This window comes from Harmonia axyridis, chromosome 1 (genome assembly GCF_914767665.1).
Source record: "Harmonia axyridis chromosome 1, icHarAxyr1.1, whole genome shotgun sequence".
NCBI lineage: Eukaryota > Metazoa > Arthropoda > Insecta > Coleoptera > Coccinellidae > Harmonia > Harmonia axyridis.
In genome coordinates, this window is record NC_059501.1 from 35,301,721 (window position 1) to 35,321,190 (window position 19,470).

Sequence of the window (19,470 nt, forward strand, 5' to 3'; positions counted from 1 at the left end):
TGGCTTTTGGTGAATTTGCTTAAATTATTTATATGTTGTAAAACTTGTGGTGCTGATCAAATGACTTCACCTCTTTGAATTCAGCCGTTTAGAAATTATAGGGTGATAAAAATAACTTTTAAAATTTTGAATGGTCCTTTATTTATATATATTGTTTATTAATGTTCTAAGGAATGAACATATCAACCACATGGATGAGAACAGGCTGGTAAGAATAACGAGTGACTGATCTCCGATTGGACGCAAGAAAACGGGAAGACCTCGCAAACTTTAGAGTGATAAACAACGTATTGAATGATTAAATACAAAGCAACGAAGAAACATAAGCAATTTGCTTAAGCATAAGGAGGAAGAAAGAATTTATTTCTTTCAAAAGTTAATGTTTTCTTGGTTCATCTAGTCGAACTATTTTTATCGCATATGACAGAGATTCAGGCAGAATATTTCCCCAGAAAAATGCATAAAATATTCTTCTATATAGTTTAAACGACGTTGAGCATTCTCTCATTATCCTATCAGACTGCGGAATTATTTAAAAATGTTTGACGTCAACGCCACTAGAACAAATTATTAATTAATCAAATTCTGTTACGGAGAAAGAGAATTAAATTTTCGTGAGTAGGTACATACGTGAGTCTCACATAAGTGTAACATATACGATTCCTCTAAAATTTCAAACAGATTATCATGAAAATTGATTATGTAAGTCTCTGGGATAGTCATAAGTGTCATTGATGCGAGTTCGCCGAAATTTCGAAGAGATTCTAAAAAAAATGATAAGACTTTGAGATACCCATAAGTGTTATTGCCAAATTTGAAAGAGGTTCTCATGAAAAATGATTTCATGAATCTCTTGGATAGTAATAAGTGTCATTGTTGCAAGTTCGCCAAAGTTTCAAAGGGATTCTCATAAAAAACGTGAGCCTCTGTCTTAATTATCATTGATGTGATTTCTCCAAAGTTTCTAACTGCAGATTCTGATAAAAAAATTACACCAAGAGAGTCACATTAGTTATACTTACGTGAGTCTGTTGGATAGTCTCATATGAGTAATAGTTACGTGAGTCTGATATAAGTGTCACTGATGAGAGTTTACCAAACTCCCCAGTAGTCTTTCAAATAGTCTCATATAAGTAATATTTGCCTGAGTCCCATCCATAAGTGTCATTGATGTGAAATCATATAAATTTAAATTTCATGATTTTCATATAAGTAATACTTAAATAAGTCTTCGCCTAAGTTTCATTGATGGAAAGTATCAAAATTTGAAATTATCTTAGGGAGATTTTTATGAGTAGTGTTAACATGAGTTTTTCGGATAATCTCATATTAATAAAAAAAGTCTGTAAAAGACTGACATAACGAAGTATCACCAACCACAAAATTGACATGTATGAACATTCATACGGCTGTATTATAATTATAATTCTTAGTTCTCGTTTTTACTCGCAGATATTTTGGAGTAAACGCTGAAAACAAGCTTTCGTTCACACTAAAAGATCAACAAAGAATTTTTTTGTTCTAGCTCTTCCTCTTTGTTTGTTTGGTTCAAACTCATCTTGATCGGAACTATAAAATATACTGATATGTTATGGTTAGAACAAACTAAAGCTCTAATCATTCAACCTGCATGAAATTTACGTTTTTTCTAAAACGTAAATACAATAGCGCTGTTAAATGATTGGAGTTTTGGTTTTATTAGGGGAGTTTTTGGACGGGGGATTTTGTTTCCGATTTTAGGAATCTTCCTGAAATCGAAAACAAAAACTATAAGTATTTTGGAATTAAATAATCATGAAATTGATAACATGTAGGTATGCTACGATCATATTGATCATGATATTTTTACCGCAAAGTCCTAGCTCTTATAGTTTTTACAAATTTTTGAAATTTTTGTTTCGATTGCGAAACAGAAGACCTTCGAGTTCGAATCTCATCGGTGGATATACATTGAAGGTATTTTCATTGATATTTCCATAATTTTCTTAAGAAGTTCAGATATTTTGCTTTTTGAGAGTAGAAAAAATAAATCATACTGTAAATTCTGCAGTGTTTTTAATTTGACGTTATAGGTATCTGCCTTTTTGGTCAAAAACAAATACCCAAAGTTTCCAGTTCACTGGGTATATCATTGGAAGGAGGAAATGTATCTTACAGATATTGCCGTCGGAAATTGGAATCGTCAAAAACGATTCAGTGCTCCATATCGTGTATATATCTTTGAACCTCATATCGATTCATTCAAGCATCCTTGTTTCATTATTCGCATCGTTGTGGATGTTACCAAAATGTGCAATTCTCAGATAAAATAATAAGTCCCTCAACCTTCGTGATGTTTTTATTTACTCTCTTGATGAAATTCATCTGATAGGAAATGGTTATATGCTCGGTTTAGTTCGAAATATTTCCCGGGAAATTTTCGCAAGATTATTATTTTGTTTTATCATGGTACATACATCACGAAGATCGCTAGTTAGAATATACATTTAAAAAAACACAGGAGATAAACACTTGAAATTTGATAGGAAGAGATTAAAGGAAGAAATCGAGTGTCTCTTGCAAAAAAACTGGAGATTTGTTCGACTTCCGGTTTCACCGGAAATGAAAACACCAACTTTCGTTTTTTAAATTAAACGCCCAGTTTTTTTTTTATAAACAGAATACTCATTGAATTCTACATTGCTTATAATATCATTTGCATATTTTTCCTCGAAAATTTAAAAAAATTTTCTCAAATTCATTCCAATGTCAATTACTTTGAAATTTTTGCAACATAATAATAATTTTCTAGCTTCTATCATAACACATATCAATTGAACATACGGAGTGTCTGGATTTCAATGTTGAAGCCAACGATGACAAAAACATCAAAACTCATTTTTTTTTAATGAGAACCCATTTTTATCATGGTCAAGTCTTCTTCAAAAAATAATGTATGAGTGCAATGCAGACTTCCGATCTAAAATGCTCATTTCCCGAGACATTAAAGCCTAAAAAAAAAGGGGAAAAAATTAACTCAATAATGATAAAGTTTTAATAACCAATGTTCGATATGTCCACTGTTTCCTTTGAGGCCGCAACAATTTCAATCAATTAATATTAAATAAGTAATTCATACTAGGTATAACTATTGAAAACTAATTTGACCGGTTCCCGTATATAAAAATCTAAAGGAGTGAGATCCGTTTATCGAGCAGGTCAAAGAAAAGGACCTCTATGTATTTTGCCACCAACGATCTTCAAATAAATCCTTCAGCTTGAAATCTACTAACTTCTCAACTGGAATGAATTGTCGCTCTATCCATTCGAAAGAAACGATTATAAATCCAATTGAGAGATATTTAATAGCTTCACGATTCAAATTTTTATCGTACATGTAATAAAATTCTCGATTGTCCATTAGTAAACATAACACCAATTGAAATTGAAGCTCAAGTAGAATTCATTACCTACACTTATACACTATTTCTTGACGTAGATTCTACCTAACCAATAAAAAATGGGTTCCATTTGAAAAAAATTAGTTTTGAGGTTTTTTTTTGATGGCGGACTTTGACATGTTAAATTGATTTTTTAATTAACGAGAAGAAGCATTGATATGTCTTCTGATAGAAGCTAGAAAATTAGACATTTTCATGCAAAGAATCTCAAACTTATTAACATTAAAGTAATGCTATATTGGAGAACATTGTTTTCGGATTCAGACAAATTTTCTGGGAAAAATATGCAAATAATACATCAAAGCAATGTAGAATTCAATGAGTAATTTTAAATTTGAATGAAGAAACTTGGTGTTACATTTATACAATGTAAGTTGTTTTCAAATCCGGTGAAAGCTTTTTCCGAGAGGCGATAATAATTGATCTTTGCTAATAAGGCTTGACTATAAAATTTCAAGTGTTCATCGCTAGTTTTTCTTTGAAATATTCTCATCATAACCAACGGTGTTCGTGAATCACCTTGTATAGATACATATTTTTCATCTACCAAAGTGAAGAATGTTCAATTGAAGCTATGTTTTGCAGAAAAAGAGAAGTGAATGAATCAATTGCTCGAAAACTGTTAGAGATATGAAAGGAGACAAATAATCAAAAGGTTACGTCGAACCGAAAAAAGTAACAATAAACAGGCTGTTCTATTTGAAATATTGAAGTTGTTAGTATTTTTTGATATGAACGGCTACACTGCAGCGCTGAAAATATTTCAGATCGATAGAGGATTGGTTCTAGGAATTCTCGGCTTGGCTTGATATTCAAGCTACTTGATTCAAGCTCAAGCCAAGTAAATTGAGCTGACTTGAAATCAATTCAAGATCAAGTCAAGTAATAGTTTTTCAATGTTAAGTCATGTTACTTAATAAATAAATACTCGACTTAACATTGAAAAAGCTACTACTTGACTTGAACTTGAAGTTGATTTCAAGTCAAGCTCAAGCTACTTGGCTTGAGCTTGAGACAAGTAGCTTGAATATCAACCCAAGCCGTGAATACCCTAGTTTCTACCCAAGAAACCAAATTTTCAATAAAATCGTAACCTTCTCGATGAATTGCCAGGATACCATCGACCGTGTCCCACCTTTTATACTATCATCGTAGCAATATGAGAAGTTAATTTTTTGAAAAATAGTTTTTTGAATGTGTTTTCATGACTTTTTGATTCAAAACTCATGGAATGTATTCTGGAGCTAGGAGGATCAATTAGGTAGAGCAACAGATTTTTGTACCATATTTCATATCAATATCTCTTGTAGTTTCGGAAGAAAAGCTGAGGATGTCAGATGGATAGATTTTTTATTTGATTTTTGCATTCTATATAACACAAAACGTGAACTAAGAAAATTTCAGGGATCTTTTGAGGTTCATTTTTGAAAATAATAACCCAAAATGAAGCTCATTTCCTTGATATCATGTTTTCTGAAAGAAGAACCCCGCATATAAATTCCACTTGTTAGTTTTCTAATAAAAAAATCATTCCCTCGTTCTACTGCAAAATATTCAATTACTTTTAGGATGAGTCCAATTATTTCAGGGAATACGTAGACTTGTGTAATGATATACGTGAGTTTTATTTGAAGACGCCGTTTCTAGAAGTAATTTCATATGAAATTCTAATGAGGTTGTTAAATTCGGAACATTTCCTTTTTATCTTCATTATTAAGGAATCTTTCTCTATTCGTCCTTATCAATTGAGGAAGTTTGTCGTACTTTATTATGCTTCCTACAGGCGGGGTTGCAATTTCTTCGACAACTATCAAAGACAGTTTCACATACCAATCTAATCCTTCTGGAAGATATTTCTGTTAATCATCTGAAATATTCCCAGAAAGCACTCAATTGAATTGCCGAGCTCTTCTCTGGGGAATTTCAATTGCTTTAAATGCTGTTTCCATATGTTGTCATCTTGAGAAACTAAACATCGGCATCAGGATTCTAAGTTTTTTTTTCCATCAACTAATTCCTGGCGATCCAAATAATCATTATTTAGGGTTTGGGGCAATTCAATGACATTTTATTCATTTTTGGAATATTCCATCACCAAATTGTTTGTCCCGACATTCTGCTATTAAATAATTTTCATGTTCCATTGAGGCAGCTGACAGTATCATACTTTTTACTTACCAACTTGGCTAAACAACAGCGCAAAGTAGTCACCACTGTAAGGATGAAGTTTGAACTTATTTCTTTTTTGCATTTAGGTCTAAGCCTTTTAATACTTCTCGTTGTAATTCACCTCTGGTGAAGTATTGTGTTCTGAACTAACAGGTGGCAATATGCCAATAAAAATGTTTGTGTAATAATTACACAATCTCTGTGCCAGACGATGTTTGGCCTAACACGCTCTTCCTAGGGAAGTGTCATCTTTGGTCTCTTGTGTTTCTTCGGAGCTTTTTCGTCATATTCGCAAGCTTTCCTCATGAAGGGTTTACGTGAGTTTTTACGTTATGGTCTTCACATTTAAGTCTATTAGATGACAACATCCCCGTTTGAATAGGGAACACCGGGTTCATCGACGGCAATAGGCTGAGGAGCACCGCAATTGGACACTTGAAGATTGGAGCCGATGTTTATTTACGTTTAGATTTCGTTTGGTCAACTCCGATGGACGTATTCTTGCTTGGGGGGAAAGAGGTCGAAGGTATGCAGAACAGTTTATGGTACCCACAACAGCTTTCGGCGGAGGTTCTATATGTGTATGGGGAGGCATTTGTTTGAACCAACGCACAGAGTTGGTTGTTCTGCAGAACACCACCATGACCAGCCAGAGATTTCCCGATATGATTATTGAACCCATAATTGTTCCGTTTGCGGCTGCCGTGGGCGAGAATTTCATTTTAATTGACGATAATGCCCGTCCACACCGTAGTCGTCTGGTTAATGAAGCGCTAGAAACTCATGCTATTGATAGGATGGACTGGCCAGCTCGCTCTCCAGACATGAATTGCATCGAACATGTCTGGTCTGAGATGTCTAGACAATTGTCAACCTTAGAACAACCGATCAATAACCTGGAGGACCTTTCTAACGTTTTACGGGATATTTGGACGAATTTGCCCCAAAATTTTATAAATCGTTTGATCGAAAGTATGCCTCGTAGGGTAGAATGCTTGGGACGAGCTCGTGGGGGACCAACTAGGTACTAGCTTAACCGAAACTTCAGCCCTCTTGTGGTTTCATCATAAAATTTTTATGTTATTCAAACACAGAATTTTGAGTGTTCCTAATAAAGTCTTTTTTTCTTTCCAACTTTCCATTTTTTCATTCTTTTCTCAAGTGAACCATATTATCAACTGAAAATACTCTGATATCTGACTAAATTTATAATCTTGGAGCGAATATTTCAGAAATAAATTTAGAACAAGTAAGTGATCCCTATCAATTGTTGAGCAGTTTACTTGGCTTCGTTTTTCCATTCGATACTAAGTACTACCGAACATTACGATGTGTCCTTGGGATCTTTCTTCTTTCGGCTGAAGAGAACAACTTCGCTCTTCTCAGTTTACATCAATTTACTTCAACGAACCAAGATGGAAGTCTCGAGATGCCTTCTTGTAGGTATTTCGTTGCGATCTTGGGAAACCGCGAACTGACAAGAATAGAAGTGTCGTCAGAGTAAAGTGTAAAGGATTTTGGACATATGCAACGTTCATAAAAAAAATTGATAAGCTCAATCTATCGCCCCTCAAAATTTGCCGTCCTAAGCTTCAGACTACTCAGCCTGCTGGTAAATACAATCCGCCATTGTATTTAGATGAGGGGTTCTGATCTGATGATATGATCCTCACTACCTTAGGCATGCATATTCGAGTATATTATCCCAGAAATATTTCGAAATTTTCATTTAACCCGAATTTTCTATGCTGCTGGTCACGTGATGATAATGAAATTCTGTCCCAATTCGAAATTGGTATTTACATCTACGCGTTAAATTTACTCTTCTTATGTTTTGTCTTTGATATTCTATTCGAACTTATTATAATTATGAACAACATTTTGCATCAAGCTTCACATCTACAAAAATACTTATAACCAAAATAAAGATCATCTTGATTAACTGAAGGTCACAATATCAAAACGATTGACAGATTATTAATATTTCACACAAATTTTGAAGATTATTAATCCTTATGATCGTCGCCATTTTGCTTAGGAGCGACTCCTAGACCTTGTTCTGGTTCTCTACAAGTAAAATTTCAGCTCGATTGAATTTGTTGTCACAGAAAAATTAGGTATTATTTTTCCACATTCGTTTTGAATTTTCTTTGGTTCTGCTATCGCGTGAAACATGAATTTTGCATGAAGTTTGAAATTGACACTAATCTCTAAATCCAAGATTTGATTTGCATTTGATAAGTAATTGGAAGTTATGATGAAAACAAAATTTCATATGACATATCATGAAACCCCTATTCTAATTTCGTCTCAACTCGATTTAACCTCTCCATTCAGGATACGAATCTATACTCTAAAAGTTTGCAGTTTCTCCGTTCAAAAATTATCGTATTTACAGAAGGACGGACAAAACTGAATTTGATCACGGACTCGTCATCAGTGAGTCGAAACTTATCATTTGGGACCAATCCTCGCCCAAAAATAGAAAACTACAGACATCGCAACGAAATGTTATAGAGTTCTGTTTGGGGAACGAGCGCTAAAAAAATGAATAATCTGGGCGTTGGCATCAGATTAATATTGAAACAAAGGTTGAAATTGGGTTCTATTATCTGATATATAACAAGCTCGAGAATGTATTTCCACTGTAGTAAGAAATGAAACGTTTCCAAAAAAACCTGTTACATATGTGAGCGAATATCCTACATGTGAAGCACGGATGAAAGATATCGAAGAACTTTAGGACCTGAGCTGAATATTTAATAACTGGACAAAAGTGCCAACTCTGGTAAAGCTACAGTCCCTCATCTTAATATACCTTATTTATATCTGAGTTGAAATTTAGCCTCGTCAACAGCCTGCCTTATTCTTATGAGTCTGTTCTCTGAATCCATCTGAATATTTTATGTTCATCCTTCCCTTATCCTTGTTGATATCTTCTCGTCCTTTCCTTTCCTTTGGTAACTTTAAGTTTCCTGACCTTAACAAGAGCGATATTTTTCTGGGGATATTTGAAGAAAAATGTACTTCAACATGAACTCCGTACGTTGGATTATGTAAAAAGATGATTTATTGAGTTCTTGACCAAAAATTCATGACCATGAAAAAAATCTGTTGTATTTCGACGAACTAAGTATTTAACATTTTCAGCGTTTGGGCATGAGATACCATTTGCAATTCACCTACTTTTTTTTTACAGGATATGTGTTCTTGTAAAAGTGATATCTGATGTATAGTAGGAATATAAAATGAAGATGAATTTTCACGAACTTATTTGTATGAAAAATTGTTGAAAGCGATATTTTTTCTGTGAGCTTGTTTTTCGAAAAGATGCTTATATAATTTCGTCACTATGCCTGAAATGTTTGAATTAGAATCATCTCAAACGATAAAGTCTAACTCACAGATCACAAATCCGTCCTCAAATTCAATTATGACGCCCGTAAACACAATAACTCTCGAACGAAAATATTTAGAGATTTTGAAATTTTAATGCTTGGTTTGGATATTGAATAGGCAAGATCCAACCGTAAATATAATAGCTCGAAATTTTGTATTCCTGATAATTTAAAAACTATCAATTCGACAGTGACAATACATTTTACGTGTATGCATAAAATAACGATTTAAAGCTTGATACGAACATTGTTTTTTCTTAAGCTTTACGAGTAAAACAATTGGATGATGTGGAAGAACCATTATTTTAAATTCGAATGCGTCCACACCAAACTCTAGTTAATTCGATTAAAAAAAATCAACTGTGAAGTTAGTTGAAATAAAAAAAAAATATTTAATACACTTTTCTAGGAATCCAGATTTCTCAGAAAATGTAGATTAATGCCGCCCTCCATTATTTGCTGCCCCTCTAGAACGGGCTCTGAAGGTTCAGGTTTTTCTGCTCAGGTTCAACTTTATAATAAACTTGAAGCTTTTTCCTTTAAAATAATAGATAAAAACGGTCGGATGATGCGGATGAATCATTTATTCAAATTCGAATGCGCCTACGCCCAATACTAGTTGGATTGATATTAAAAATGAAAAATATATTATGATATAATGGAATGTGATATGAAATGAAAAAACCTCTTATATTTCTTAAGGATAAGTTGGAAATGGTGAAATGAAATCGTTTTTCGTAAATTTTGCATTCCATTCTGAGGAATCGACATTCTGATTGGAAAATTGAAAAGAAAAATAATCCAGAAGCCGCCCCAAGTGGAAATAAAATTCGGCAACGTTCAGCAAAGTAACGCCAACGAGCCTGATGAGTAAACTGAACTATGAGGGGATTACGCGACATCTGGATATTTATGAGTATAATGCGAAGTACAGCATCTTTGATGTTTTTGATGTTAATTAAAGGACCCCGCACGTTTAGTATGGGAAATGGCTTTCCGTGAATTTAGCTGAATTTTTGATATGTTGTAGTTCTTGATGAACTGATCAGAAAAAGCCCTAGCCACAAAGCTCAAAAATGGACAGTTTTCGAGATATGGAGCTTTGAAAATGGATTTTTTGCAATTTTCGGGGTTTTTGCTCATCAATCGGGGAGCTCTCATTTCTGGTTTTGATGGAATTTGGATGTTTGGCGACCAGAACCCGACTGAGAAATGATCTTCCTTGGTTATATTAGGCACCACCATCGATAATTTTTTATACACTGCTCCACATTGGCTATGAAATGAGATACAAAATCCAAGATCTTCCATGCATCTTTTCATGCCACAAGATGACGCCAGAATAATTCACATGACCGAGAAACGACATATTGTGAGATTTTTTTAAGAGAGACCATAATAACTGAATCCTCATATATCTGATGTCCAATAATATCAAATATGTTAGCCGAAATGTTCATAACCAGGCATCGCGAGCTGTAATGGGGGAAAATGGGAAAATCATAATCATATATCCTCAGGGATAACAATTGTGATCACTATTGATGTCATTTACATATGATATGTGATTTGTTTCTCACAAATCTCGATAATCTGACAATGGGGTGCCAAGACATTTTCCTCAGAATTTCTCGAAATTGATGATAGCATCTCACAGACAAACGAATCCGTGAAAATGTCTGCAGTTTTGATGCAATATAGTACTATACGGGTTGAATATAGAAGTCCAAGTGTTGGAAGCTAACTATGAATGGAACTTCCGATATTAACCCACGAATTCTTGAAAATAATATTTTTTTTTCTATGAAAGCCATTTCCCATACTAAACGTGCGGTATTCCTTGCTATTGTTGCTGACCGAATTGAATCTCATTTACTACTTTGAATTTTTACACATGTGATTTTTGTTGATTGAGCTTGAAATGCCGTCCTTGAAATTTGACGCCCTAGGCGACCGCCTTCCCTGTCTCTCCCTAGTGACGCCCCTGCCTCAACCATATATGATTCAAGTAGAATATCGGAAAAAATCATATTTTCGTGACAACAGATCTGATCGCGATGAGATATTGCTAGTATCTATGAAATATCAGTTTCAAGCTTTGGTCGAAATTTCGTGTTGATATTTCATCAGAACTAATCAGCGAACCTTCTCAGTGACGAGATGATAAAGAAGATCGAGAAAACCTTCACTACGATACTCAGTAGAAAAGAAGATTGGAAAAGGGAGTCAACAATCCCACAGCTCAGAAAAAGAATATCATTAAATGGTACACAGATGGCTCCAAAACCACAACGTGGACTGGCACTGGAGTATTCGAGATTTTTAATTTCAAAAGCAATTTATCCCGTACCCCACTACTTTATTTTTACAAGAGGGAATATATGGATTGTGATACATCAAATGAAAGTTAATTTGATGATCTATTCAGCGATGTGATTGAAAGTAGAATTGGTTGTGCCGTTTTTCTATTAAAAATGCAGGAAATAACTAATCCATGGATTTTAAATTCCAAAAGCAGGTCTTCCTATGCTTTTTTGAATTTACGGTCCACACCCTTCACGCCCCAAATCCCTCTACTGTTTTTTTCAAAAAGGAATAAACGGATTGTGATATATCAAATTCAAGGACATTAGATTGCACATTGAGCGGTTTGACTGAAAAAAGAATTTATTGAGCAATTTTTCCATTACAAAATTAACAATAAGGCACATTTTCTGAGAAATGGATTGGTAGGAAAGAATCAGTTGCATGGCCAGCCCGATTTACACATTTGCACCCTCTCGACTATTTTCTGTGCGCCCATCTGAAGAGTATTGTTTACCAAAATCGGCCAGATAATTTGAAATACCTACGACTTCAAATTCAGAGAGAAGTCGGAATAATACATGTTGCTGCGTTGAATAAAATTCATTGAGGAGTTTCCAAGAACGGCTTGCAAATTTTCAAGCAGTTGAAGGTACTCAATGGGAACATTTAATACATTAAAATTATTTTCCATGCTTGAATAGGAAACTCATAGATTTCAAAAAGCGAGTAACCATACCCAATTGATTATTTTCTAATGTTTCAATAAAAGAAACGGCGCAACCAATTTTACTTTCATTTGCACCGTTGAGTAGGTAGCCAAATTACCTTTCACTTGATGTATTACAATTCATATATTCCTATTTGAAAAATTAAATTGGGGGTGAGAAATATCAAATTCAATTGAGCGATAAATACGATAAATTGCTAGAATTAAAAATCGATGGGTGCGACGATTTTCCTTAATAATTCTTTGTACAGGGTGGGCAAATAAGCGAAGTAAGCGGCTATATCTCAGGATCCACTCATCGTAGAGACTTGCGGTGAAAATGTTTACCACTAAAGTGTACAAGAGAACACACTGGAAATTATTCTGAAGTTCATACATCTACCGCTAGGGGGCGTAATAGCTACTGCGAAATTTCAAATGTAATGATAGGATTTTCTTAACAGAAACAGAAATTCCATCAAATTTGCATGAAAACACCTGAAGATTACAAAGCGATAATTTCATGCATTCTGAATTTATGGCCGGAAGAAGATATTCTTCAACTGATGCACTGCGAAAAATCAAATTTTGTTTTAAGTTCTGACAGAAACAGAAATCCCATCAAATTTGTATGAAAAAACCAAAAGGTGGCAAAGCGATAGCTTCAGGCGTTCTGGAGTTATGGACGAAAAAAGATATTCTTCAACTGATGCATTGAAAAACTAAATTGTGTCTTCTTTCGGCCATAACTCCAGAACGCCTGAAGCTATCGCTTTGCGACCTTTTAGTTTTTTCATACATATTTGATGGGATTTCTGTTTTTGTTTGAACTCAAAGACACAATTTGGTTTTTCGCAGTGCATCAGTTGAAGAACATCTTCTTTCGGCCATAACTTTAGAACGCCTGAAATTATCGGTTTGCGACCTTCAGGTTTTTTCATGCAAATTTCATGGAACTTCTGTTTCTGTTAAGAAAATCCTATGATTACATTTGAAATTTCGGAGTAAAATGAACAAAACAATGAACTTCTCACTTAGCGCCCCCTATCGAAAGCAGCAAAAACAAATTTATCATGAATATATTTTGTCCTCAATCAACAAGATATTATCTTTCAGACGAGATGTAATTTGCTCAAAAATGTAGAGCCAAACTGAAGTTACAGGCGTTTCAATCGGTCAGATTACTCCTTTTCACCTACCCTTATTTGATGTCGTTAAATCGAAAGTGACAATTCAAAAAGATAGAGAATTTTCCAAGGATCACAGTGATGATATTTTTTCTTCAACTTCATATGAAACATTTTCGAGTAAAATTCATTCTTCTACTCGACGGTAGCTATTACGCCCCCTAGCGGTAGAGGTTTGAACTTCAAAATAATTTCCAGTGTGTTTTCTTGTACACTTTAGTGGTAAAATTTTTTACCGCAAGTCTCTACGATGAGTGGATCCTGAGATATAGCCGCTTACCTCGCTTATTTGCCCACCCTGTACAAGCATTATTGACGAATTACGTTACTTTTTTGTCACGCTGTATAGCTCTACCTTAAGGAAGAAAAGGGAAAAGGGAACCATTCCAGGCCGAGTCGGGAGAATTATCTCAAACAAAATCTAGGGTAAAACACCCGTATTTTAGCCGCTGTCTACGTGTCTTTCAGGCAGATATACTTTCAATAGAAAGATGTGTGGAAATTAACCTAGCATGAAACTATTAGGCGCTTGCCCCTTCCCCTCTTGTATCCGCCACTGGTTGGATCATTCCAAAAAGTTCCTTCGAAACTTTGACACTGCGATCCAAGAAGTATCTGGATCTTATCAGGAATATACTACACCTCCTCACTGGATTCCTCATATTGTCGCCGATAGTGCAGATTCTGTGGAGATAAAGAAACTCCAGATCACCTGATGATGGAATGCCACGCCATCACTAGCCAACGCAAAATCTGCTTTGTTCAAGAAACTTGTAGAAGTGAGAAGTAGCGTCCTTGAAGCTATCCCAGATACTGGAGTTCATCAGAACTCTGGAACTGGAAGGCGAGCTGTAGATCATTGTAGGATTTCACATATGCCTACTTATTCGTTTCGTCCCTGGCACACACACCGGATTCATCAGTGTGACTTTGGTATATTTGTGTGTGCCGTATCACAGACGCTTGGGGAATTTATTATTAGCGGGAACCGCCGGGACTCGAACCCGACACCTTGTCGCATCTCGATGAGTGAGTCTATGAACGAAGTCGAGTTCCATTCATAGATTTTTTGATTGTACTTCAACCCGAAAATAAAGTTTTTGAAATATCTCAAATGGTTTGCATTTTATTTTGAAAAAAGTTGTCAAGTCCTTATTGGAAAACCCGATATCATTAGAACTCCTCATCTAGTTGAACTAACCGACAACAATGAATTAATCACATCCTATACCGATAGATGTATTAAATTAAGTTCTGTGGTATTCAAGACTGAGATTCCTAAAGTGCTACGTTTGGTCGGTGCTTCTATATGGTATGGAGGGTTGGACATTGAAGGCGAGCACAGTGAACAAATTGGAGGCTTTCGAAATGTGGCTATACCGCAGAATACTAAAGGTGCCGTGGACGGCTAGGATGACAAATGAGGAAGTTCTTAGACGTGTTAATAAACAACGTGAACTGTTTGAAGTGATCAAAAAGAGGAAAACAGCATATCTAGGGCATATAATTCGAAACACGAAATATCAGTTCTTGCATTTGTTAATTGAAGGCAAGATCGAAGGTCGGAGAGGAATCGGACGGAAGAAAATGTCTTGGCTGCGAAACATCAGGCAATGGACAGGACTACGCGATGTACAGTCATTGATACACACCGCCAGAAATAAAGAACAAATGGAAAATGTTATCGCAAACATCCATTAATGGATATGCATTGGAAGAAGAAGAAGAAGGTATTCAAGGGTACAATTTCCGCAATTTTTTCATAACAAATGAATATCTTTAAAAATCGAATCAATAAAATATTGAATTCATTTAATTCAGATTATTTCATTTCATTGCAGTAATGGAAATCATATAATGACTTTCAACTATACTCTGACTAGAATTCTCATGGTCTTTCTGGTTTGGGTTTCATCTAAAGGCGTATATTATGGATCATCTGGCATTCAAACAGTTTCGACAACACAGGAGCTGAAATTTTACAACATTGGTGTACTGATTGCATCCAATTTGGATTCTCCTTTCGATTTGGAGAGATGTGGACCTGCTATCGACATGGCTTTAGAGGAGATCAATGAGAAATTTTTACTCCATCATAATATTCGTCTTCTGAAAGTACAAGGAAGGTTAGTTTTTCGAAATGAAATATTTATTATATTATGTATGTATAACGAAACACATTGCTGAGTTTGATGAATCTCTTACTAAATTATCTCCTAGTTTTTTGTTGAGAACTCGATTTGGGAGAGGTAACATAAGGCCAAAATAGATTTTATACACGATAACTCTCCAACAGAATGTGCTAGAGACTTGAAATTTTCAGGGTATAGATTCAATCTCCTATAGTATCTCGGCCTGCTTGATAGTCAAAATCAATTAGATCGTTGGAGTAATACATATGTATATGAAATTTATTTTTCTTGAATAAAGAAATATTCATCCAATCTAAATGAAAGTTAAAAATTTAGTAGTAGCAAACAAATGTATCACAAACGAATTTTTTTTATATACGTAGTAATCTCATCATATTTTTTTCATTGATTTTCTTATTATTATTGGAATGATCACTTACGTGAGATAAATTTGTTTCAAATTCATATTGCAGTAGTTAGATACAAACATCCTTTTTTTATATTTTCAATATTTCCTTGAATATGAGATTGAAGGTTATCTTATCGAGGATAAATATATAAAGGTTTCAGAAAATTGTGACTCCAAGAAGAATAATGAAAGTAGGAAAGGATGGAATGAAACAAAATTAAAAAACATTTTCTTCCTTGATAAAGCTTCAGTTTTGGTCGAAAAACCCTTCATAAATAGCCTCAATATCAAGAATTTTCTAATTTCCGGAAAAGAGAAATTATTGTATGGTATTTTTAACATTTCATTGTGTGAAATTTCTCCACTGAAAAGGTTTGTTGGGTTCCCTAAATTCGTTTCATCCTGCCAGGGAGCTATATAGATTGAATACAGCGCTTGTTTGTTTATAATAAGGATTCATTTACCATCAATCAATTTGCTCATGATTAAGGCGAAGTATTCAAAATAAGGAAACATGTGGCCATTTATTTCAGTAGTGCCATGATGTCATGAAGCGTTTTCTAGAATCGTTGCAAAATCTATAAAATAACTATAAAATCAACATTTGGTTAACAAATATTCTCACTCTATGAATTTTAGAAAATATGATTTGCTCTGAAAGGGAATAATTCAAAGAGCTAATTATTTATAGAGATTAGAACTAAAATTATCAAACCAAAGCAATTTTGAAAAAATTAAATGAATACGTCTGACGAATTCCAATTAAATTTTCAATCATGCATCGCCCACATCGGAAATTGATGGCAACAGCAGAGCGAGCAAATATCTCCAGATTAAATACACTACACCTACCTACAGGGTGGCCACTTTTTCAATGGGATTGTATTGGTAACTTTAAAACCATAAGAGTTAGAAGGTCGGTCAAATGGAGAAAAAGTTGCATTCATAGGAGCATTGTCAAGCAGTTCAAACAAATCGAGATTATCAGGGCCGGTTATTGAGATATCATAGGAAAAGTAAATTCTGTCATTTTGATTCCTCTTTTTTCCCACTTTATTTCAAATATTATAAAAAAATGTTACTGGAATTTTTTATTCGACAGTAGATTATCTTCAATTTGATGTAATCAGATTTCGTTTCCAACGTTTCGTACTCTCTGGGACACCCTCAACCTCATTTTTTTCAATACGGACCTGCATATTTTATGACACATTTAAGAATAACTTTTAACGCTGAATTCAACGATATATCATACGATGTCATACAAAGTTGATTTTCAGGTGATTTTAACCCTTATCCGAATTCCTTTGGGTCGGATATGTATTACATTTAGGTACCTTCAGTTTAATTAACAACATGCAATACATTTCGATAAGAAAATCAACTTACTCATTTCGAACTAAATGGAACATATTAGAATCAAAGCAAGAAACTAGTGAATTATTTACATATTTCAGTTCATACTAATTAAACGGAACTATCATTTAATCAAATGAAAAATCAAATGATTATTCGGAAGTAAATGAAAATTAATGAAGTAAGTGTTCGAAATGCCCATCATTTTGTAAAATGCACTTGCATGCATAGAAGCATTATCAAGCAGTTCAAACAAATCGAAATTATAAGGGCGGTTATTGAGATATCATAAAAAAAGTAAATTCTGTCATTTTGATTTTTCTTTTTTGCCCACTTTATTTGAAATATTATCAAAAAATGTTACAGGAATTTTTTATTCGACAGTAAATTGTTCTCAATTTGACGTAATCAGATTTCGTATCCAACGTTTCGTACTCTCTGGGCCACCCTCAACCTCATTTTTTTCAATACGGACCTGTATATTTTATGACACTTTTCGAAATAACTTTTAACGCTGAATTCAACGATATATCATACAATGTCATTCAAAGTTGATTTTCAGGTGATTTTGACCCTTATCCAAATTTCTTTGGGTCGGATCTGTATTACATTTCGGTACCTTTAGTTTAATTAGCAACAAGCAATACATTTCGATGAGAAAATCATCTTACTCATCCTGAACTAAATTGAACATATCAGAATCAAATCAAGAAACAAGTAATAATTATTTACATATTTCAATTCATAATAATTAAACGAATTATCATTTAATGAAAGAAAAATCGAATGATTATTCGAAAGTAAATGAAAATGAATGAAGTAAGTGTTCGAAATTTCCACCATTTTGTAAAATGCACTTAACGGTTCTGGAACCCATACTTCTTATACATTTGCTTATTTCATCTCCTTGAATACCTTCCAATACATTCTCAATCTTCTCGCGAAGAATCTCAGGTTCGTAGTATCATAAATTTTATTTTTGAGATATCATTAAATTTCATTCAGGTAGTTACTTTCGAATAAAAATTTGATTTATATTTGATTAAATGATAGTGCCTTTAATTAGTATGAACTGAAATATGTAAATAATTTTTACTTGTTTCTTGCTTTGATTCTAATATGTTCCATTTAGTTCAAGATGAGTTAGTTGATTTTCTTATCGAAATGTATTTCATGTTGTTAATTAAACTAAAAGTACCTAAATGTAATACAGATCCGACCCAAAGAAATTTGGATAAGGGTCAAAATCACCTGAAAATCAACTTTGAATGACATCGTATGATATATCGTTGAATTCAGCGTTAAAAGTTATTTTGAAAAGTGTCATAAAATATGCAGGTCCGTATTGAAAAAAATGAGGTTGAGGGTGTCCCAGAGAGTACGAAACGTTGGAAACGAAATCTGATTTCATCAAATTGAGGATAATTTACTGTCGAATAAAAAATTCCAGTAACATTTTTTTATAATATTTGAAATAAAGTGGGAAAAAAGAGAAATCAAAATGACAGAATTTACTTTTCCTATGATATCTCAATAACCGGCCCTGATAATCTCGATTTGTTTGAACTGCTTGACAATGCTCCTATGAATGCAACTTTTTCTCCATTTGACCGACCTTCTAACTCTTATGGTTTCAAAGTTACCAATACAATCCCATTGAAAAAGTGGCCACCCTGTATATTCAACAGTCATGATAATAAAACTCTCTAAATAATTACGGAATAATAACAATAATAGAGCGGTTTTTGTATACTTTGGAATGTAATATCTTTCAATTATAATGCTTCAAATTAAATTCTACACGTGGAGAATAGTTCGTGTGATAATAATTATTCATCAATCAATATACTCTCCCTACCTTTACCATTTTCAGTGTATTCGAATATTTGGGTAACCGGCGCGTTCACCATTTTGCATTGTCAGTTTCCAACTTTAACATTAGACCATGGGCCACCAATATGAAACACTAGTTATGCAAACATAAACGAACTTAATGAAATTAGTTCCAAATATTCATCTTTTGAATACGGTATTCGATACGAAATACGAATTTCGGTTGGCCAGTTCATAAAATATTGAGAAATTAGAAATCAAATTTTCAATTTAAAATCAATAATTTCATTCTTATTGCTCAAGTAGGTGTTATACAGGTGTTCTTTAATTGGAAGTACACACGGTGCGAAGTATCTAGTCGTAAGTGCATTGCTGCGGATGGTCAATGATCTGGGCATCTTCTGTAGAAAATTGATCCTCATTCAAATTTATTACTGACCAGTTGTTATCACTATTAAAAATGAAATAAAGAATTGTCATAGGAATTAATGTTGTCTCAATTTGAATTTGATTATTCCTAATTTGAATGTGTT

General features: G+C 33.9%; 1 protein-coding gene across 1 annotated transcript in view; it reads left to right on the plus strand.

Moving 5' to 3' along the window:
- LOC123670571 (atrial natriuretic peptide receptor 1) overlaps positions 1-19,470 on the plus strand; it is an 85,693-nt gene that overhangs the window by 1,614 nt on the left and 64,609 nt on the right. Inside the window, exon 2 of the mRNA XM_045604070.1 lies at positions 15,049-15,333. Within this exon, the coding sequence (XP_045460026.1) occupies positions 15,065-15,333 (269 nt within the window). The 5' untranslated portion in view covers positions 15,049-15,064. The remainder of the gene's footprint in view (positions 1-15,048; positions 15,334-19,470) is intronic.